Below are 19475 nucleotides of genomic sequence, written 5' to 3'. Positions count from 1 at the left end.
TTTTTTACTCCATTGTACGCCGCCCCGAGTCCTTTTCGGAAAGGGAGCGGCTAATAAATTTAAATTATTATTAAATTATTATTATTATTATTATGTGAGCATAACCCAGGACACAAACAATCCAACAACCCAATCAGATTCAGGCTTGATATCTGATATGTGTTCGCTATGTTTTGCAACATCATGCTGGTACTCAATCTTATCATTTAGGATCTGCTTCTGATAACACTGTCATTAAAGGATCTGCTTCCAGATTTACATTCCTTTCCCTGAGTCTAATTTAACCATGTTTTCTTTTCCTGGGATCATTCAGGGACCTTGGAATCCTAGTAGATGATGACTTAAACATGAGCCAGCAGTGTGTGGCAGAAGGCCAAAAAGCTAACATAGCCCTTGGTTGCATAAACAGAGGCATAGAATCAAAGTCACATGAAGTATTTGTACTGCTTTATAAATCTTTAGTAAGACTTCACCTGGAATATGCATCCAGTTTTAGTCTCCACATTACAAAAAGGATGTTGAGACTTTGGAAACAGTGAAAAGAAAAGCAATTAAGATAATTAAAGGTTTGGAGACAAAAAAAATATATGAAAAACTGTTGCAGGACTTGGATTTGGCTAATCTAGAGAAAAGAAGAACCAGGGGTGACATGATAACAATTTTCCAGTTTTTGAGAGGCTGCCACAAAGAAAAGGGTGTCAACTTATTCCAATCATTGTTTCTTGTCCCAGAGATCAGGACAAGAAACAATGGTTGGAAACTAATCAAATAGAGAAGTAATCTGGAACTAAGGAGAAACTTCCTAGCAGTGAGTACTATTAACCAATTGAACAGCTTGCCTCCAGAAATCATTGGCGCTCCATCACTGGATGTTTTTAAGAAGAGCCTAGACCCATGATGGTGAACCTATAGCACTGTACTCGAAGTGTCACACAGAGCCATGTTGCCTGGCACGTGTGGCCTCACCCATTCCTCTTCCGGGTTTTTGGAGTGCATGCGGACACAATGATCAGCTGGCCTTTACATGGATGGCAGTGCCAGAAACCAGAAGAGCTGGTCTTCGGCGTAGGTTTGGGCAGTGAGGAAAGTGATACAGTTGCACTACTCACAATTTATACATGATTCCTTATGCAGGGCCCCACATACAGCTACCTAAAGAGCAAAGCATCTTGATACCAACATGTTCTCTCAGAATATCATTTTCATCTCTCTTCCTCTGACCTGGAATTATAGCTGATAAAAGGACCTAAATCCTGTTGGGAAAATCTCAGACCAATCAGGCAACCTGATTTTCATGGATCTTCATCAAGAGAAGGGTTTCACATAATTGTATCACCGGTTCACCGTGCACCGAAGCTGTGAGCTCACGTGCGCACATGCTCACTTCATGATTGTGCACATCTTCCGTGCATGTGTGTGGCCTTCTTTGCATGTGCTTTGCTCGCACATCTGGCTTGCATGCATAAACGCACCAATAGAGCTGGGGTGGGTGGGCAGGCCCATCCGCAGGTCACCACTATCGGTTCACCCAAACCAGTCCGAACCGGCTGAATGCCACCACTAATCTTCATCCCAGACAAATCAAAAGGCTAGGAAGCTAGAGAATGATACTTTCAGAATACAAGATTTAATCCATTTGCAGCATCCCATAGTTTGAAGGATTTGAGTATTCCAAATTTGCCTCTCCCTCTTCTCACCATGTATTGAGTGGGGATACTCTTTCCTACTGCTGTCACAATCGCTGTTGTTTTCTTTTATCTGAAGCTGTAGCTTTTCTTCCTGATTGTTGTACTCTCATAGATGGGAAACATGTGGGTAGCAACATGTAGGTTGATCCTCTGTCTAATTAATGCTGGTATTTTTGTCAACAAGGTGTTATCACATGGATTGACATACTTCTGACCAAGTATAAAAGGGGAAGAGATTTATTTATTTTTTAAATATCAGTTTCAAGGTCTGGGTTGGGGGCAAAAACATTTAAGGAAATGCTTTTGCTTTATACATTAAGCGGATGATTAAATTAATAACAAGCAAGAAGGTGATTCAAAAAGAGAAATGGAGGATTCTTTTTTTTTTTTGTAAAAAGTTTTTATTGGTTTTAAAACATTTATAGGGAAAAGGTAATAGGGTACATTACCAGCCTGGCCTGTTAATTTTAACTTATTTTAAATGTATTGTCTTTTAAATTCAGTTTTTTTTTGGGGGGGATATGGATTTAACTTTTTTTTAACTTTTGGGATGTGTGTTTTTTAATGTTGTATGCCACCCTGAGTCCTTTTGGAGAAGGGCGGCATATAAATACAAACAAACAAACAAACAAACAAACAAACAAACAAACATAGAAAATTTTAGTAGCTCCCATGTTAGCAGTAGAAATCCCCCCAAATCTCACACTTTTACAATTTTAAAAATAACATGTAAAGGATAGCATAAACAGAATTCTTACTTTATATCAACAATATGTTCAATCATCTCTTTCTTTGTCACTTTCTAAGAACTGGAGGATTCTTATCCTTGAAGCATGGATGGGGCACACACTTACCTTAAGGGGGTTCTATTAAGGGATAATTATGAAATGTCCCTAGGAACCAAGTGAAACTCGAGCCATGAACTAAGGTAAAGAGGTTGTATCCAACCCGCTCCCTTATCCCCCAACATACTCTCTCCCAGGGGGAAGTGACAGTCACATTCATCTGACTCTCACACAATTTCCCCCACAAATCCCACAATCTTCTCAACAACCTCCCAAGGCCAGATTGTAAATCAATCAAAAGATTTTGAAGGAGCAGCCAAAAGGAATGCTATGCTGCACCAAATAGTTATGTAGCTGCACAGTCCTGTGATTCCTGAAGTCTAAATCAGAGGTGGCATTCCGCCGGTTCAGACCAGTTCACTCGAACTGATAGTGGAAATCACGGGTGGGTACCCCAGCTCTATGCCATCCTATGTAGGCATTTTTTGAGGCCGGCTGCCTGCGCGGAAGGTGCATGTGTGACCGAAGCCATGTGCAGAGGCGGAGCATGTGCATGGCGAACCAGTGGTAACAAAATGTGAAAACCATCACTGGTCTAAACATAAAAACGCCAGTAAACGTTCAAAGCTTCTACACTTAATTTATATTTGGCCAAAAAGTCTTTAGCTTTTTCTATAGAGCAGTGATGGCTAACCTTTCTCCCATTGCTTGCCAAAAGTGGGGGGAGAACAGGGGGATTGTCTTCATTTTTGGCTGTTTTTCACCCTCCAGAGGCTTCCTTCCTCCGGAGGGCAAAAAACAGCCCTACCAGCAACCTGGAAGTCCGTTTCTGAACTTCTGGTTAGCCCATAGGGCAGTTTTTCGCCCTCTAGAGGCTTCAGGGAAGCCTCCTGAAGCCTCCGGTTGGCCTCTGTGGGGGGCAGGGAAGGCCGCTTTTTGCAAAGTGGCTCTCAACGAGGAGGTGGCTGGAAGGCTTCTTTGCAAACCAGCTGCTTCCCAGCAGTGGGGGCTGGCTGGGGGCTGGTGAAAACTTTGGTCAGCTTACCTTCCAGACTCTGGAACGGCCCACTGTGGAAGGTAAGCAGCCCGAACAAAGAGGCAGTGGTGGTGAAAGAAGCAGGGCTAGGGCCGGGACCACTAAAGGAGGGGAAACAGAGGTGACTGGTGAAGGAAGGGTGGAGGTAGATAGGTTGAAATCCCAAAACTTTTCCTACCTTTTGCTGTGGGCATGGCTAGGTGGGGGGGAGAATGTGACTGAGCGGGCGTGAGTGATGTCAAGTTGGCCATGCCCACACAGTCACATGTCTCCCCCCCCCATCTAGCCAGGCCCACCGAACCGGTAGTGAAAATTTTTGAAACCTACCATTAGATTCGATGTTTTTCCTGCACCTGGAGGGGAGTGACCAGGGATTGCCTTCAGTTGGGATGAAGAAGTGATTGGACTTGTGATGAATCTCTCTGTTGCTGTTCCAATCTCCCATGTTAATTCTATAAAGTGATTGTATAGGGCAATTGAGTTTGAAGGATTTGAATATTCCAAATTTGCCTCCCCCCTCTTCTCACCACATATCGATTGGGGATTCTTTTTCCTATCACTGTTACGGTTGCTGCTGTTTTCTTTTATGTGATGCTTTAGCTTTTCTTCCTGAATGCTCTACTCCATTGATTGGAAATATAGAGCAACACATCTTTTAATCCTCAGATTAATTAGTGCTTTTATTTTTGTCAACAAGATGTTATCAAATGAATTTACATACATCTGACCAAGTGTTGCATGTATAGGAGTCGACCTATTTATTTCTTTTTTTAATCAGTGGCAGGATCTGGACTGGGAGCAAAACCATTTAAGGAAAGAAAAGTCATGTATTGTATACTATCTAGAGTCACTTTGGTGAATGAGAAGTAGATAGTTAAATTAATAAGAAACAAGAAGGTGATTCAAGAGGAGAGCTCGGGTATTCTTACCCTCCAGGCAAGATTATCCTATGAAGAGATCATTGTGGAATGATCCTAGAAACCAAGTGAAAACTCAGTCATTCTGAGCTCTGCTATGGGCCCAAGGAGAAGAAGCAAATATATGGAGCTCAGGAACAAGGGCAGATGTGAGCATCAATAAAATCTTTCAAAAATTCAGCTTTCAGGCTGTGTTCAGAATGAGATACATCAAGGCAATCACTAATTTGGCTGCAAGGAATAAAAAGAATAATAAAAGTATTGGCCACCCCGCCCCTCCCAGGAATCTCCACGCGGCAAATTTGGGATGCGAGGTAAATGCAGGGCCCTCATGGAGGATCAGGAAGGGGGAAAAATGGCGCTTCCAGAAGTTCTGGAGAGCCAGAAACATCCCCGTTTCCAGCCTCCGAAGGGCCTCCAGAGGGCCTCCGGAGTCTGGTGGAGGCAGTTTTCACCCTCCCAGAGGCTTGAGAAAAGCCTCCAGAGCTTGGGGAAGGCAAAAATGGACCCCCTGCCATTCTGCACAAGGTTGACCAGGCCACGCCCAACATGGTCACACCCACCCAGCAACCAGACAGAGAACCCATTGCTGAAATTTTTGAAGTCCACCCCTGGACGAAAGCCAGGAAAAGCTTCCTCAGGCTATGGAACCAGGTCGTTAAGGAAACAAAAGTTTTATGTTCTGAGGCAATAAGAACAAGGAGGCTGCTGAACCATTAACTATTTATTAATACAACTCATGACAGGAACAGAACAGCAACAACCTGGCTGACAGCTATTTATACTGATAGCTGTCAGACCGGTACCCAATAGAATAACAGGAATTATCCCGCCGAAAAGTTAGACCAGCTGGGCCAATCAGAGAGGAGTGGGACAGCACCACCTGCTAGTGGACGCTCTCGGTACACAACACCCCTTTCCCCTGGACTGCGCAGGCGTAGTCTCGTAGATATCCGGGACGTCTGCGCACGCGCAGGGATTTCCTTATTGTAGGAGTGGCCATCAGTGAAGAAGGAGTGTCCTGGCTGCCGCGAGGGAGGAGCGATTCCACAGGCCTCAACCCTAGTGCCCCGTCAATCAAAAAGGACAACAGTTGGGCCCGAGCCCATGGGCAGCACCTGTTGAAATCAATGCATCCACACCCTTATAAACAGTGTGCTATTCCCACACAGGCCTAAACATATAAAACACCATAAACAGCATAAAACTAATTTGCTGAATAATTGTTCAGTACGTTACCTGTTTACTTTGCCTCTATTCACTTAATAGGATGTTTTGCTTCCTTTTATTCTCTGCTGAAACCTCTTCAATTTATTGCTGGGTTCACACGACATACCTAACTGGTCAATGAAAGACCAGGAAGTTTGTATGAAAAATGTGCCACGTAAAGTTGTTACTTTGATAATGGAACAAATTCACCAGAGAGAGAGGGGGAGGGGTGATTTCCCCTTTACTCGGTTGAAGATGCTTCATTTTGTACTCCTGCAGTGGATAATACAAAACCTTTGCCAGACCAATTGTTGTCTATTTTACATTTTTCTAGGTTACCAAAAAGTAGATTGTGGTCTACTTTGTCAAATGCCTTACTGAAATCTAAGTATACTATGTCCACAGCATTTTGCTGGTCTACTAACTTAATGACTTTATCAAAGAATGAAATAAGATTGGTTTGGCATGTTCTATTTTTAACAAAAGCCATGCTGGCTACTAGTTACAATTATTAGCTTCTACTTGTTCACAGACCTGTTTCTTGATTATCTTTTCCACGATCTTCCCAATTATTGATGTTAGATCGACTGGTCTGTAGTTTCCTGGGTCTATTTTCCCCTCCTTTCTTGAAGAGGGGAATCACATTGTTCTAGCTAGGGAGAACTCGGGTGGCAGATGGAGGCGAGCCAGGACTTAAAGCAGCTAACAGCTTTTAATGGTAACAAGTTGCCAACGCGGCAATTCACATTTCGTGTGTGTAGCTAACAGGCAACAGCTGTGCCCTGCTTTGACAGCCTTTATATATGCTGGCTGTCAAACCGGTAACCAATCAGCAGCGAGCACAGCGCCCTCTGGTGGAACGGACCAGAGGGAAAACTATAATACACAACACTCCTTCACACTTAGAACGTGCATGCATAGTCCTTCAAATACCTTGGGCGGTGTCAAGTGCGCCCGGACCTTCTGGGGAGAACTTCTACCCTAGCTTCTGGCCCAGACCTTCCCTCCTCCACCCTAGTCATCGCTGGAGACTCATGGGGAAATACAGGTAAGGCCCTTGGATTTGTATTATTATTTTTACCCAGTGACTGTTCGGGAGAGGTAGACCGGGGCCTAGGCTCCTCGTTGTCCGCAGTTTGCAGGGGTAGGCCCTGCCTTTGATCCGTCTCGGTTGGGGCCCCTTGCCGGCTTCTCAGTTGATTTAAGTGTCGTCTCCACACCCGGCCGTCCCCCAGCTGTACCAAGTATGAGCATGGGCCCGTGATTCTTTGGATCACCCCTGGGACCCATAGGGGGTGGCCAGCGTAGTTTCTAGCATAGAGAGTGTTGTGTACTATAGTTTTCCCTCTGGTCTGTTCCACCAGAGGGTGCTGTGCTCGCTGCTGATTGGTTCCCGGTTTGACAGTCGGCATATATAAAGGCTATCAAAGCAGGGCATAGCTGTTGCCTGTTAGCTACGCGCGCGAAATGTGAATTGCCAAATCAGCCAAATCCATCTCTGATCTCTGGGCATTGCACTCTTCCCACTGGTCTCTGATCCCTGAGCTGGGCCATGTACTTCACTGCCAAGGAGACTCTCTGGGCCAGTTCTTGTTTCCCCTTTCTCTCAGCTTCTCATTCTTCTGGACTGCAGCTCCGACTTCAGGTTGGCTCTTCAATACACCTCCATCAGCCTTTTGCCCTTAGCACACACTCTCGACCCTTGACATCCAGGCCTGTAATGCCTTCTGACTGGCACTGTGTTAGACTCACAGTAGGCTCACTACGTCCTACCATTATGCTGCCCCACTCATGCACTCATGCACACATGCTCACAATGGAAATTTCAAATGTTATTATTCAAAACACCAAACAGTTTCAGTGGTTAAATCAAATGTTGATTACCAAGCTCAGCACAAGGCAAAATCTCAACAAGTTTCAGTCCAGGAAACACACAAAGAAAGGTCTAAAACCAGTCCTAAATCCATACGCAGGGTTGCAAATAAAGTCACAAAGAACAGGAAGTGAGAAACCAGATACATTGTTCCAGCAACACCCAATACTTTGGTGGGGTTAAATAGGCAATGCCAGTACAGTCCCTCCCAATGGGCGAGATTGCCACATTGTGAATAACCTGGCCAGCCAGCATTGTGCCTGTCTCCTATCTCTCATGCACATCTTTGTATCAGGAGGAGGTGTGGACTCCACCTCCTTATCCTCACTTGACTGCAGGAAGATGCTCATGCTCGCCACTCACCTGTCACAGCTGTGGCTCCCTTGGCTGTGTCTCAGCCTGCCACTCATCGGATAGTCCTGGCTGGAACCCTCTGCTCCCTGATCCATCTCCCTCTCTCTCTTGCCTCTATGCTCTCTTTCCCCAAAATGTCAGGACCCAGCTCCTCCTCCTCTTCCTCCTCTGAATTCACATCTGGAGAGAGATCTGCAAGAGGGTCCATTACACTCATCCTACTTATGTCCCTCAATGCTGCAGACAACAGTCCTAGATTGGCTCTTCCCCTTCCACCCCAAGCATGGTAGACCTCTCCATTGACCTCATCTGACCTGATTTGCACTGATTTCCAGTTTTTAGTTCCTCATTGAATATTTTATTGAGGATTCAAAGAAGGTGTTCTGTTTGTTTGTTTAGCATATGGCAGGCTTTCGGTGTGTACATTCTTTGCTTTCCTTTAATCCTGCTAAGTTCATATTCCTGCTCATAGAATCAAGAATCTACATTGGAAATTATTATGAAGAATAGATTTCAAATAATTTCGCTGTATTTTAAAATCTGACAGTGCTTCTTGCTCCATGCCTGTCTCACCTTGGATGTTGGGATGATTGGTCAAGAGGAGAAGTGCCCACATCAGAGTAACCATGGTTGTCTCTGTTCCAGCAATAAAAAAAAATCATAAATACACAGAGCCAGGTTTTCTTCCTTGTAGGTAGATTTGGGGTCATTCCTGCTCTGATGTTTAAAATGGAAAATAAAAATTACAACAAATTCTATCCAGCTTTTTTGTAGTTATTTTTTATCTCTGTATATCAAGTCCAGAGAATAAATACATTCCTGGTGGCTATGTAGGAATATCAATGGAGGAGAATAATACTTCTACCGGAAGGTTCACATTAAGACCCTCTTAGTTATGCCCAAAGTGATGCATAGAACTGCTCTAATTATCAGATTTTGTGGCTATTATACCACCCCACGACAATTTATGCAATTTTTAGAATATGGATAATCCTCAACTTGCTATCATTCATTTGGTGATCATTCAAAGTTTCAATAGCAATGAAAAAAAAGTGATTTACAACAGGTTTTCATACAATTGCAGCATCCCTACAGTCATGTGATCAAAAGTCAGGGGCTTTGCAATGGGCATGTATGAATTGCATTGTCCTGGGATTGTGTAATCACCATTTGTAACCTTCCCAGCTGGCCTCTGACAAGCAAAGTCATTGGAGAAAGGCAGGTTGGCTTAATGATCACAGGATTCACTTAACAAATGAACTGATTCACTTAATAGCTAGGGCAAGAAAGATCATTAAATGGGGCAAACTTCACTTAATAACTGCTTTGCTTAGCAACATAAATGTTGGGCCCAGCTGTGATTGCAAGTTGAAGATTACCAGTGCTAGATTCTTGTGAGACAACATTAACCTTGCACCAAACCAGTGCAACTGTGAAGAATTGGGGGACAACTGACACAATGCAGGCCATTTGTCTAGTGATAGAGAAGCATTTTGAGAAGCAAACCACCACAGTCACTGATCTAGAAAAAGCGTTTAAACAACTATTGCATGATTTATTTCTCAACCATAAATGGTCCAATTCTCACCATTGCTCTTTATATTCAGTACGTACACTGTAACCAGAAACCTTCAATTACAACACCCATGGATGCTATTACATGTTGATGATATCATGGTAGAGAGTGCAACATAAAGCACCCTTGAACCATTAATTCAAAGGTGGAAAACCTGCCTGAATGGTTTAGGAATGAGGGCCAGTATTAAGAGAACTGTTGATCTTGAATGTGGTAACCAGACCAATGGCCCACTCAAGACTAATGTAATGATAAAGTCATAAAAAATAATGATAAAAAATAAAGTGACACACTATAACTTCAAATCAATGAAAGTTGCTCTTAAAAAAATCAACCTTTTTCTGAAAACATTGGAGAGGAAGAGCTTCTTTCCTTGTTTCAAACTGTTTTACATTTTACTGATGGTCAAGCCTGTAAAAGTATCTGTCCTTTGCTGAACATTTCAGGGAAAATAATCATTTCAGTATGAATTAAGCAAGCGTCCCTGTTAATTATTTTCCCTCTTAATGGAATCACCGTATTTTTCAGAGTATAAGATGCACCTGTTTTCCCCCCAAAAGAGGGTGAAAATCTGGGTGCATCTTATATACTGAGTACAGCATTTTTGGCCTCCCGAAACCCCACCCCAAGCATCCAATTTTTCACAAAAATGGATGCGCAGAGGCTTTGGGAGGCCTGTAGAGTTCTCCTGGGGGCTGGGGAGGGCAAAAATGAGTGAAAAGAAGCCCTTTTCACAATAATGGGAGTGTTTTTGCCCTCCCAAGCACCCAGGAGTACTCTGCAAGCCTTCCAAACTCTCTGCACACCCTGTTTTTTTGCAAAAAAAATATGGGCCCGTTTTTGCAAAACATGGCCCACTTTTTGCTTGTTTTTGCCCTCCCCAGTCCCCAGGAACACTACAAGCCTCCCAAACCCTCTGCACACCCCATTTTTGTGAAAAATGGGCCTGTTTTTTGTGAAAAAATGGGCCCGGTTTCCATCTCCTAAACCCCCATGCATCTTGTTTTTGCCCTCCCTGGCCCCCAGGAGCACTTTGTAGGTCTCCCAAACTCTCTGCATGCCCTGTTTTTCACAGCTCGCAGCTGACAGTTCCGTTTGGTGGGCACAGCACAGGATGCCCCAGAGCCCAGGCACTTTGGGAACCTTCGCAGGGCCAGGAATGGCTGGAAAACAAACCAGCCGCCACTTCTGAGTGCCACATCTTTGCTCTGCAAGTGGCAGATGCGCCTGTTGCAAGGCCGTCCCGTGCTCCAGCCCGGCAAGGGAAGACACCCTTCATGCCCACCAAGCCTGCCCAAGAAGTGCCGCCTCAGTCACGCCAGGGCAACCCTCCACCTGCCAGCTGAGTGGTGGCTGGGTGGGCGCCGGGTGAGCCCTGCTACCCCAGCCTAGTGGCGCCTGCCGCTCACCTTGGAGGCAACATTGTGGAACTCGCTGCTGCTGAGGAAGGGCCGACTGGACAGCACCCCCACATTGGCCGCCCCTTCCTGGGCTATGCCCGTGCACCTGCCTGGCCTGCCCGCTGAGGAGGAGGAGGAGGTGGCGGGGTGCATTGCTGGGCGGGTAGTTTGGAGGCAGAGATCTAAATGTAGTACTGAAGTTTAAAGCTTATATATTAAGACGTCAAAGAAAAAAGTGTATTAGAAAGTTTTGATTTTAAAAAGTTTTTTTTTAAAAAAATTTAGTACTTTGAAGGGGGAAAAGGGCGGGAAGACTCCCGCCCTTTTTTTTTTCTAGTAAGGTCAAAAAATTTGAAAGAATACAATGAATTTTGTAAATAAAAATGGTAACAGTTCACGAAGATTACTAGGTGCATTTACACATATACATTATTTCCATAGAAAGGAAGATAAAGCAGAAATGGATAAAGTGGTTATTTTATTGAAAGAGGAGAATATGTTTTTATTTGGATATCACTACTAGATATCACTACCGGAAGAAAAAAATGAACCTCTGACTTTGGTTTTGTTGATTAGAAAGATTTGGTGTTATAGGAATGGCTAGTTATATATTATTGTGTAAAAGTACAAAGTTGAGGTTAGAGTTTGTTTATCTTGTATTGCGTTGGGAAGAGTTGGAAGTCAATGCCCCCATTCCTTTCCTTATCTCTTCCCCCCTTTATCTCATACCCACTTTTCCCCACTTCCTTTTCCTCCCTTATTTTCCATTTTTTTCTTCTCTTCTTTGTATTTTATATAATAAAATAAAACCTTAAAAATAATAAAAGATTGTAGAAGTACAATATAACTCTTATTTAGAAGTAACCTGAATTAACATGGGCTAAATTCAGAATAGAAGTTGAATGAAAAAGAAAAAAAAATCCAGTGAAGACAATTTCAGTAGCCCCTCCTGTTTGTTTATAGCAAGGAATATAATAATTCCTTATTTATGAGGGAGGAGGAGCCAATGTCATGACGATACGGACGTGTGGTCTCGATGTTCCAAGACCGCTGCCGATACTTTTGCCGCTGGGTGGTCCAATCGGACCTAAACTCTTCCATAGAGATGGTGAACAGGAAGAATATGTCTTGCTGATCTCAGGGACACTGCAAAGTCCCTGATTGATCCAAGAGATAATAAGGTACATACATGTGTTGGTTTGATGAGAGGAAATTTGATATAATTAGCGAATGAATTTCTGTTAATAAATAATAACTATAACAATAACAATGAAATGACAAGGGATATAGTTAACTATATGTACTGGTTTAATAAAAGGAACTGGAATATAAATTGTAAACACAGATTTGGAAAGGAGGATTAGAAATCTTGTTATCAAACATAATTAATTTTTACTTAGGACATGCTATAAAGGGGTAATGTTATTGCATGATATTAGAAATAATTAATGAAATGCTACTATGTGGTTGTGTTTTAATTTTGGACTATTTCATGCAAAAGGATGTTAAAACAAGCACAGTCAAATGAGAAGCGTGGTATGTTGATTGTAAGGTATTTGTGGAAGAGATTGAAATGACTGTGGAAGAGATTGTAATGACTGTGGAAGAGATGCATGAAAGTTATTTGTAACCAATCGACACACTTCTACAATATGGTTAATGATTAGTAATTTAGTAATTTTTAGAGTGATATGTTAAATAAATAATTGATAATGATAACAAGGTACACACATATGTTGATGAGAGGAAACCTGATATAATTAGCGAATGCATTTCTATTAATAAATAACAATTATAATAATAACAATGAAATGACAAGGGATATACTTAACAATATATATATATATGTAGTGGCTCAATAAAAGGTATTGGGGTACAAATAGTAAACAGCGACTTGGAAAAGAGGATTAGAAATTTTGTTATCAATCATAATTAATTCTTACTTAGAACATGTTATAAAGGTATCTCCTTTGTATATAGTTTAGTCTGACTTAGATATTTGTGATTATAAAGTCTATTTTAACTATCTCTCCACTTTTTGCACATTCTTTTGCACTAAGGCAAAATATTATATTTTGTATACAGATAGATTTTCTGGACCTGTGATACATCATGATTTTGAAATAATTCCATTGTAATATCATGTTGGGGAAAAATAGATTGCACAATCCTTGATTTTTTAAAAATAATAATTATCTTCCTCTATTATTTACATGTCACGTGCACAGGAATTAACCTTATTAACCCAAATTTATGTGATAATATCTTGTTGACTAAGTGTCAGCACCAATGAGACAGTGCTTTAAAAGATATGTTGCTATTCTTTTCTCAACAATGAAATATATCAAACAGGAAGGAGAAAAAGGCTATCAGATAAAAAGAGACAATTCTCTTCAGATCAACCAGAAAGTCTCAAAAATAAAGTCCCGGCAAGAAAATGATGGTGACATGGATATTTTTGTTTGTTTTGCTGCTTGTTCTGCTGATTCTTTTCTTCCTGAAACAACTCTGGTCCCGAAGACATTTGCCTCCAGGTCCTTTGGCTCTACCACTCATTGGGACTTTATGGGCTAATGGGTTTTTCCTTCGTGAAGATTATTTCCGCAAGGTATTTCATTCTAAATAATCATGCTTTATTTGTAAAATAATCCCCAATGTTGTTATTTTTTGTATCATAACTATAAAGAAATGTGTTAACCCAATAAAATATTCCTGCATGATAAGAAATTTAATTGAGCAAGTGATAATGATGACACTTGATTAACTATTTTTCTCATCATGCCAGAATTTTCAAGCCAAAACCTGCTCACTAACATTTCACAGAGCAGGATGTGAAATAATGGGGTTGAATTTTTAGAAGGCAAATTCTTATTCAATCTTACAAAAAAAAACCTTTATTAATGGAATGAATTCACAAGAGAGTGAATTCACCATACTTTCCTTCACCATGCTCAAATGAGACATTCCTCTGTTGAAGATTCTTTATACTATATTCCTGCATTGGACAACTTTCAGGATATGAGTTATGGAGTGCTGTAGATAATGTAGCTTATTTGAGAAGGAAGCAATAGAACAGATGTCGGTACATAGATTTCATATCTGCTTGGTAGACAATTTACTAATTTTACTACCTATCCATTTTTGGCACATCCCCCAGCATCAAAGCTCTTAGCAATAGAAGATATGTTATGTTAAGACTCCGACCAACAAAGTAAAGCAAATCAGAATTCTGACACTTGGCTCCTTCTCAAATACCTTCTTTAATGAGTATATCATATCAGCACAGCTTCAATGGAAAACCAAATCTAAATCTTTCCTGTGATTTCAGTATAATTAAACTAGGAAATAACACTTGGATCCCCAAGTGTCACAGGTCTCGTTATCCAACTGGATTATTTATTTATTTATTTATTTATTTATTTATTTATTTATTATTTATTTATTTATTTCTTAGATTTTTAGTGGAGTCACTAATTAATTGGTGGGGTCTTCCAACAGTCTTCTACTCATCCCCTTCTTTGACCCTCACCCTGTAGTATGCCTTCCTCAGGTCTAGCATTTGCGAAGATCTTCCCTTTTGCTAGATAGGCCAGCATGTATTTCATTTGTGGAAGGGGGAGGGGTACATGTTTTCCATGCACACACCATTTATACCCCTAATGTCCATGCACAGTCTCATTGTCCCAACTTTTTTCTCTTTGAACAGTACGAGAACAGCCACTGGGATTTTGCCAGCTGGATGAAGCATGTGGCTAGACGCAAAAAGAGCAGAGAGGGAAAAAGGAAAATGCTATAAAAAAGAGCAATTCAAAAACAAATAGAGAAACAGTGAGAAGCAAAAAAGAGAAATCCTAGGGAGGGTTACTCAAATAATTCAAAGAAGAATGATGGGAAAATTCTGAAGTAAAGATATAATCCATATAAAAGGGGGGGGGAAAGAAAAAAAAAGAAATTTAAGAGTAGGGGATAGAAGGACAAACAGAAAACTGATGAAAAATGGAACATCAAAGAGAGCAAGAGATGAGTTAAGAGAAAATGGCTCGGAAAGGGGGAAGAGAAAGAAGAGATGTATTAGTAGAAAATGAAATAGGTTAATACTGCTAATGATATATAGTTAAAAAAATAACATTGTTAATTGTAGATAACCAACTTGTTATAGTTAAATTGAATGTGATGATATATTCTACATATAGAAATTAGAATAACAAATGGAAAATGAAATGCTAAATTTGGTATATTTTTTCTGAAAGGATAAAAAATGATATTTTCTATCTGTTAAGAAAAATTTAAACTTAAGGTGGAAATATGAGAAGAAAATAATGGGCTGAAATTGGAATGGGAATATGATCTAAAACAAATTATAAGAGAGAATGTAAAAGGAAGGAAAACCCAGACACTTCATTTGTAAAAGAATTTAAAAATTTGTAACAATTTTTTTAAAAAAAATTGACAAAAAAGGAGAATAAAATACATTCATCAAGAATAAAAGATACAACCCCTAGTGATATATATTTCGTAGATTTTCACGGGTGTAGGTATGCTGGTTTTGTTGTATTCAGGTCTTTTCCCGTGTAAGATTGAGATTGTCTTTGCAACGTTTCAGCAAGATCTCACTCGCCATCTTCAGGCTGTGGTCTTTGGCTTAAAGTGTGACCAGAGCTGCCGCCTTTCTGTATATCTTGGTGGGAGGGGATGGAGTGCTGGCTTTGTTTCAGTAGGTGGAATGATTGGTTGTGTGGTTGTATCATGATTGGTAGATTGGTGCTGATTGGTGCTGGTTGTGTGTTCGTTGTTCTTTTGTATTGTAATGGCCTGGATGGTGGGTGGGGTTCGTTTGTTGACTAGGGCTGGTTTCCAGATGTTTGGTAGGCGGGAGGTATCATCACGTTTATTCATGTTGTGGGGGTGTTTCTCTATTTCGATGGCTTCCATAATTATTCTCTTGTTGAAGTGTTCTGTTTTGGAGATTAACCTGGTTCCTTCAAAATTGATTTCATGTCCTGTAGCTTTAAGGTGCTGGAAAAGGGAGGAAGTTTTTTCTTTTTTTCTTACTGCGTTCTTGTGTTCTGTGATGCATGCATTTATTCTCCTGTTTGTCTGTCCTATATATGTTGCCGGGCAGATTTTGCATGGTATTTCGTAGACTCCTTGGTTTTCTAGCTGGATTTTGTCTTTGGGGTTTCTTAAGATGTTGGCTATTTTTTAGTCAGTGGTGAAGGCTGTCTTGATATTGTGCTTGTGGAGAATTTTGCTAATTTTATCTGTGGTGCCTTTGATATAAGGGAGGAGGGCGATGCCATTGTCCTGTTCTGTGTCTTGGTTTTTTGGGGGAGTCTCCTTTAGGATTAGGTTGGTGATTGTTTTTCTTTGGAATCCGTTGGACATTAATACATTTGTGAGTTTGTGTAATTCAGTTTTCAGGTGGTCTTTGTCGGCTAGGCATTTGGTTCTGGAGATGAGGGTCTTGGCTACAGAGTTGATCTGTGCAGGGTGGTGATGGGATTGTGCATTTAAGTAGCGATTGGTGTGTGTTTTTTTCTGGTAGATGGTGTGTCCTAGGGAGCCATTGGGTTTTTTGTAGATTAGGACATCCAGAAAGGGAAGTTGTTTGTTTGTTTCTATTTCCATGGTGAATTGTATTTTGGGGTGTAGGCTGTTGAGATGTGTGAGGAAGTTGTCCAGTTTTTCTTTCCCATGTGGCCAAATCACAAAAGTGTCATCAACAAATTCGGTTTGTTTTTTTTTGATATGGATTTAATTTTTTTTAACTTTTGGGATGTGTGTTTTTTAATGTTGTACGCCGCCCTGAGTCCTTTTAGAGAAGGGCGGCATATAAATCCAAACAAACAAACAAACAAACAAACATATCTAAGCCAGAGTTTGGGTTTGCATTCAGATTTATCTAAGGCATTGGTTTCAAAATGTTCCATGTATAAGTTTGCAATGACGGGTGAGAGGGGTGATCCCATGGGTGCTTCTTCTATCTGTTTGTATCTTTGTCCATTATGGATGAAGTATGTGTTGGTTAGGCAGTGGTTGGTCAGGTCCAGGATGTGTTTAGGGGGGTTGTGTTTGTTCTGGATGGCTGTCAAGGCTTCTTTTATGGGCACTTGGGTGAAGAGGGATATGACATCAAAACTCACGAGTAGGTCGCTGGGTTGTAGGTTTTGTTTCTTTATTGTTTCTATGAAGTGGAGAGAGTTTTGTACATGTGAGGTGATGGATTCTGCATAGGGTTATAGTTGTTTGGCAAGGAATTTGGCAAGGTTCTGTACAGGTGAACCTATGGAGCTGACTATGGGTCTGAGTGGTATTCCTTTTTTGTGTATCTTGGGAAGGCCATAGAGTTTGGGGCATCTGGAAGATTTCTCTCTGGGGATGATTCTTTGCTGGATCTCTTCACTGATGGCAGAAGCTTTTATTTTGGATTTGGTGGTTTTTTCCAGGTAGGTGGTGGGGTCTGTGTTTATAGGTTTGTAAGCAGGGTCTTGGAGTAGGTTGAATAGTTTGGCTTGGTAGTCAGATGTGTTCATCACCACTGTTGCATTTCCTTTGTCTGCTGGGAGAATGATTATGTTGTTGTCTTTCCTCAGGTTGGTGAGTGCTATTTCTTCTTGTTTCTGTAAGTTGCTTCTGGGTGGATTGCTGGAGCAAAGGACGTTGCTGACTGCAAGTCTGATTTTATTGGCTTCATCTGGTTTGATTTTGATGAGTGTAGCTTCAACTCCGCATATGATGTCTTCAGTGGGGATGCGTTTAGGGGCAACTGCAAAGTTGAATCCTCTGGAAAGGACATTGGTTTCAGCTGTGGTGAGGGTTCTGTCTGATATGTTGTGTACTGTTTGTTTCATGAGTTGCTGAGGAGGGGGGTTAGGCTTCTTTAGTTTTTCTAGTCTGTAGAGTTTGTTGGAGTGTTTTTCTGTCTTATAGGAGGTTTCTTTTTCTGCTCTCCAGATGGCTAGTTGTTTGAATTTGTCCCAGAGTGCTGGGTGGATTTTTTTGCTGAGTTTGAAGTGAAGAGTGAGTAGGTCCCGGTTGGTTTGGTCTAGTAGGAATCTTTTCCTGTGGAGTTCGCTTCTGATTAGGGCTAATTCAGTTCTTTTCAGGATCCTTTCGGTGGCTGAGGTTTGTGATTGGAATTTTAGTTGGAAGCATGTGGGGATCAGGCTTTTGTCTCGGCAGTTGCGTAGGAATGTTAGGTCACATAAGATTGTGGCTCTTCGGACTTCAAGCCTCTCATAGGATCTGGTGCAATATACAGGTCTTTGATGGAAGGCAGGTTAGTAGCCATTGTTTTTTCTGCAGTTCTAATTATCCTTTGAAGGCTATATTTGTTTTGTAGGGTTGCAGAACCAAACCAGACAGTTATGGAGGTGCAGATGACAGATTCAATAATTCCTCTGTAGAACATTTAAGGGAGTACATTTATCAATGTACTCCCATAGCTTCTTCATGTCCTTTGGGGTCATGAAGTACATTTTGGTTTAGGGAGCTTGGTAGGATCTCAATCACATAGTCGGGGGAGGGCAGTGGACGGAGGGGTAGCACCTAACATTTGCTAGCACATCAGACCCCGCTGGGTCTTGATATTCTTTGGGGATTAGCTGGGTTCCTGGCGGTTGCTCGGAATGGCTTTAAGGAGCTCGTTTCCACCTGGTGCTAGACAGCGCCTCCTTTCTGGCTGCCTTGAGGAGGGAGAGGGCCCCTTCCTAGCCTCATTTTTCTTTCTTCCCCCTTCCGACCAGATCGTTGGGCCCCACTCATCTAGCCAGGACAGTCCCAGAATCACTGCCTCGGTCATCTTTGGGATTATTATGTGAGGGGAGAGCTATATCCATTGGAAAATTGTAGGTAATAGGCCCAGGAGTGAGCTTGCAGGCCTCACTGAACCAAAGTTTAAAATAACGTAATTGCAAAATGTACCAGACATATTTCTAATGTCCTGACTTGTGTGCTGCATTTTCTGCAAAGTAGGTAATTGTATGGATATATTTAGAGCAGGAAGAATGAGATGATGGGAAATGAGGAACTGAAAGTAACAAATGGCTGGGAGCTTCAAATGTACACCGGTGTTTACAGAAAGTGACGGTCAGTAAGAAAGTAGGAAAGAACAAGGAAGGGAAACGATGGAATGTGTATGTCAATCAAAAAGAAGGTATAAGAAATGTGACTTGAGATAAGAATGGCATCCTTTGCCCAATAGCAGTCCTTGTAGGACCTGTTATCTGTCATTAAACCATTGGATTACAATGGTTTAATAATTGTTTTGTTGTCCAATTGCATTGGTATGTTGGCTATTCATGTTCCAAATTGCTCATGAAATAAACCTCTGATCTTAAAGTAAAATTTATTGCTTGTGGTTTCCCTTTCCTTTTTTATCAGAATATTTTTATGACAATTACAAATCAAATGATCTCTCAATGTTGCCCCATCTAGCTGCACCAGTTCAGCGACATTTGCTTGAACTACGTGGCTTGCCTTCCTCTGATTCCTACCTTCAGCACTATTGATAGACTAATTAGGCACCTGGTAAAAGCCTGGTGTTACTACTCCTGCACTTTTGGCACATTCCCCAGCATCAAAGCTCTTAGCAATATGTTATGTCAAGATTCCAACTAACAAACTAAAAAAAAAAAA

General features: G+C 41.3%; 2 protein-coding genes across 2 annotated transcripts in view; both read left to right on the top strand.

Annotated features, from left to right (window-relative positions):
- The window catches only part of LOC309393801 (uncharacterized protein), a gene marked incomplete at both ends in the record, with an annotated part of 310121 nt that overhangs the window by 99293 nt on the left and 191353 nt on the right, over positions 1–19475 (top strand). The window lies entirely within an intron of this gene.
- LOC309393657 (cytochrome P450 2J2-like) overlaps positions 13276–19475 on the top strand; it is a gene marked incomplete at both ends in the record, with an annotated part of 39395 nt that continues 33195 nt past the window's right edge. Inside the window, one exon of the mRNA XM_081956110.1 lies at positions 13276–13446. Within this exon, the coding sequence (XP_081812236.1) occupies positions 13276–13446 (171 nt within the window). The remainder of the gene's footprint in view (positions 13447–19475) is intronic.

This window comes from Natrix helvetica (genome assembly GCF_964273705.1).
Source record: "Natrix helvetica genome assembly, chromosome: 5".
Lineage (NCBI taxonomy): Eukaryota > Metazoa > Chordata > Lepidosauria > Squamata > Natricidae > Natrix > Natrix helvetica.
The sequence above is the reverse complement of the archived record's forward strand: the minus strand, read 5'-3'. Positions and strand labels throughout refer to the sequence as shown.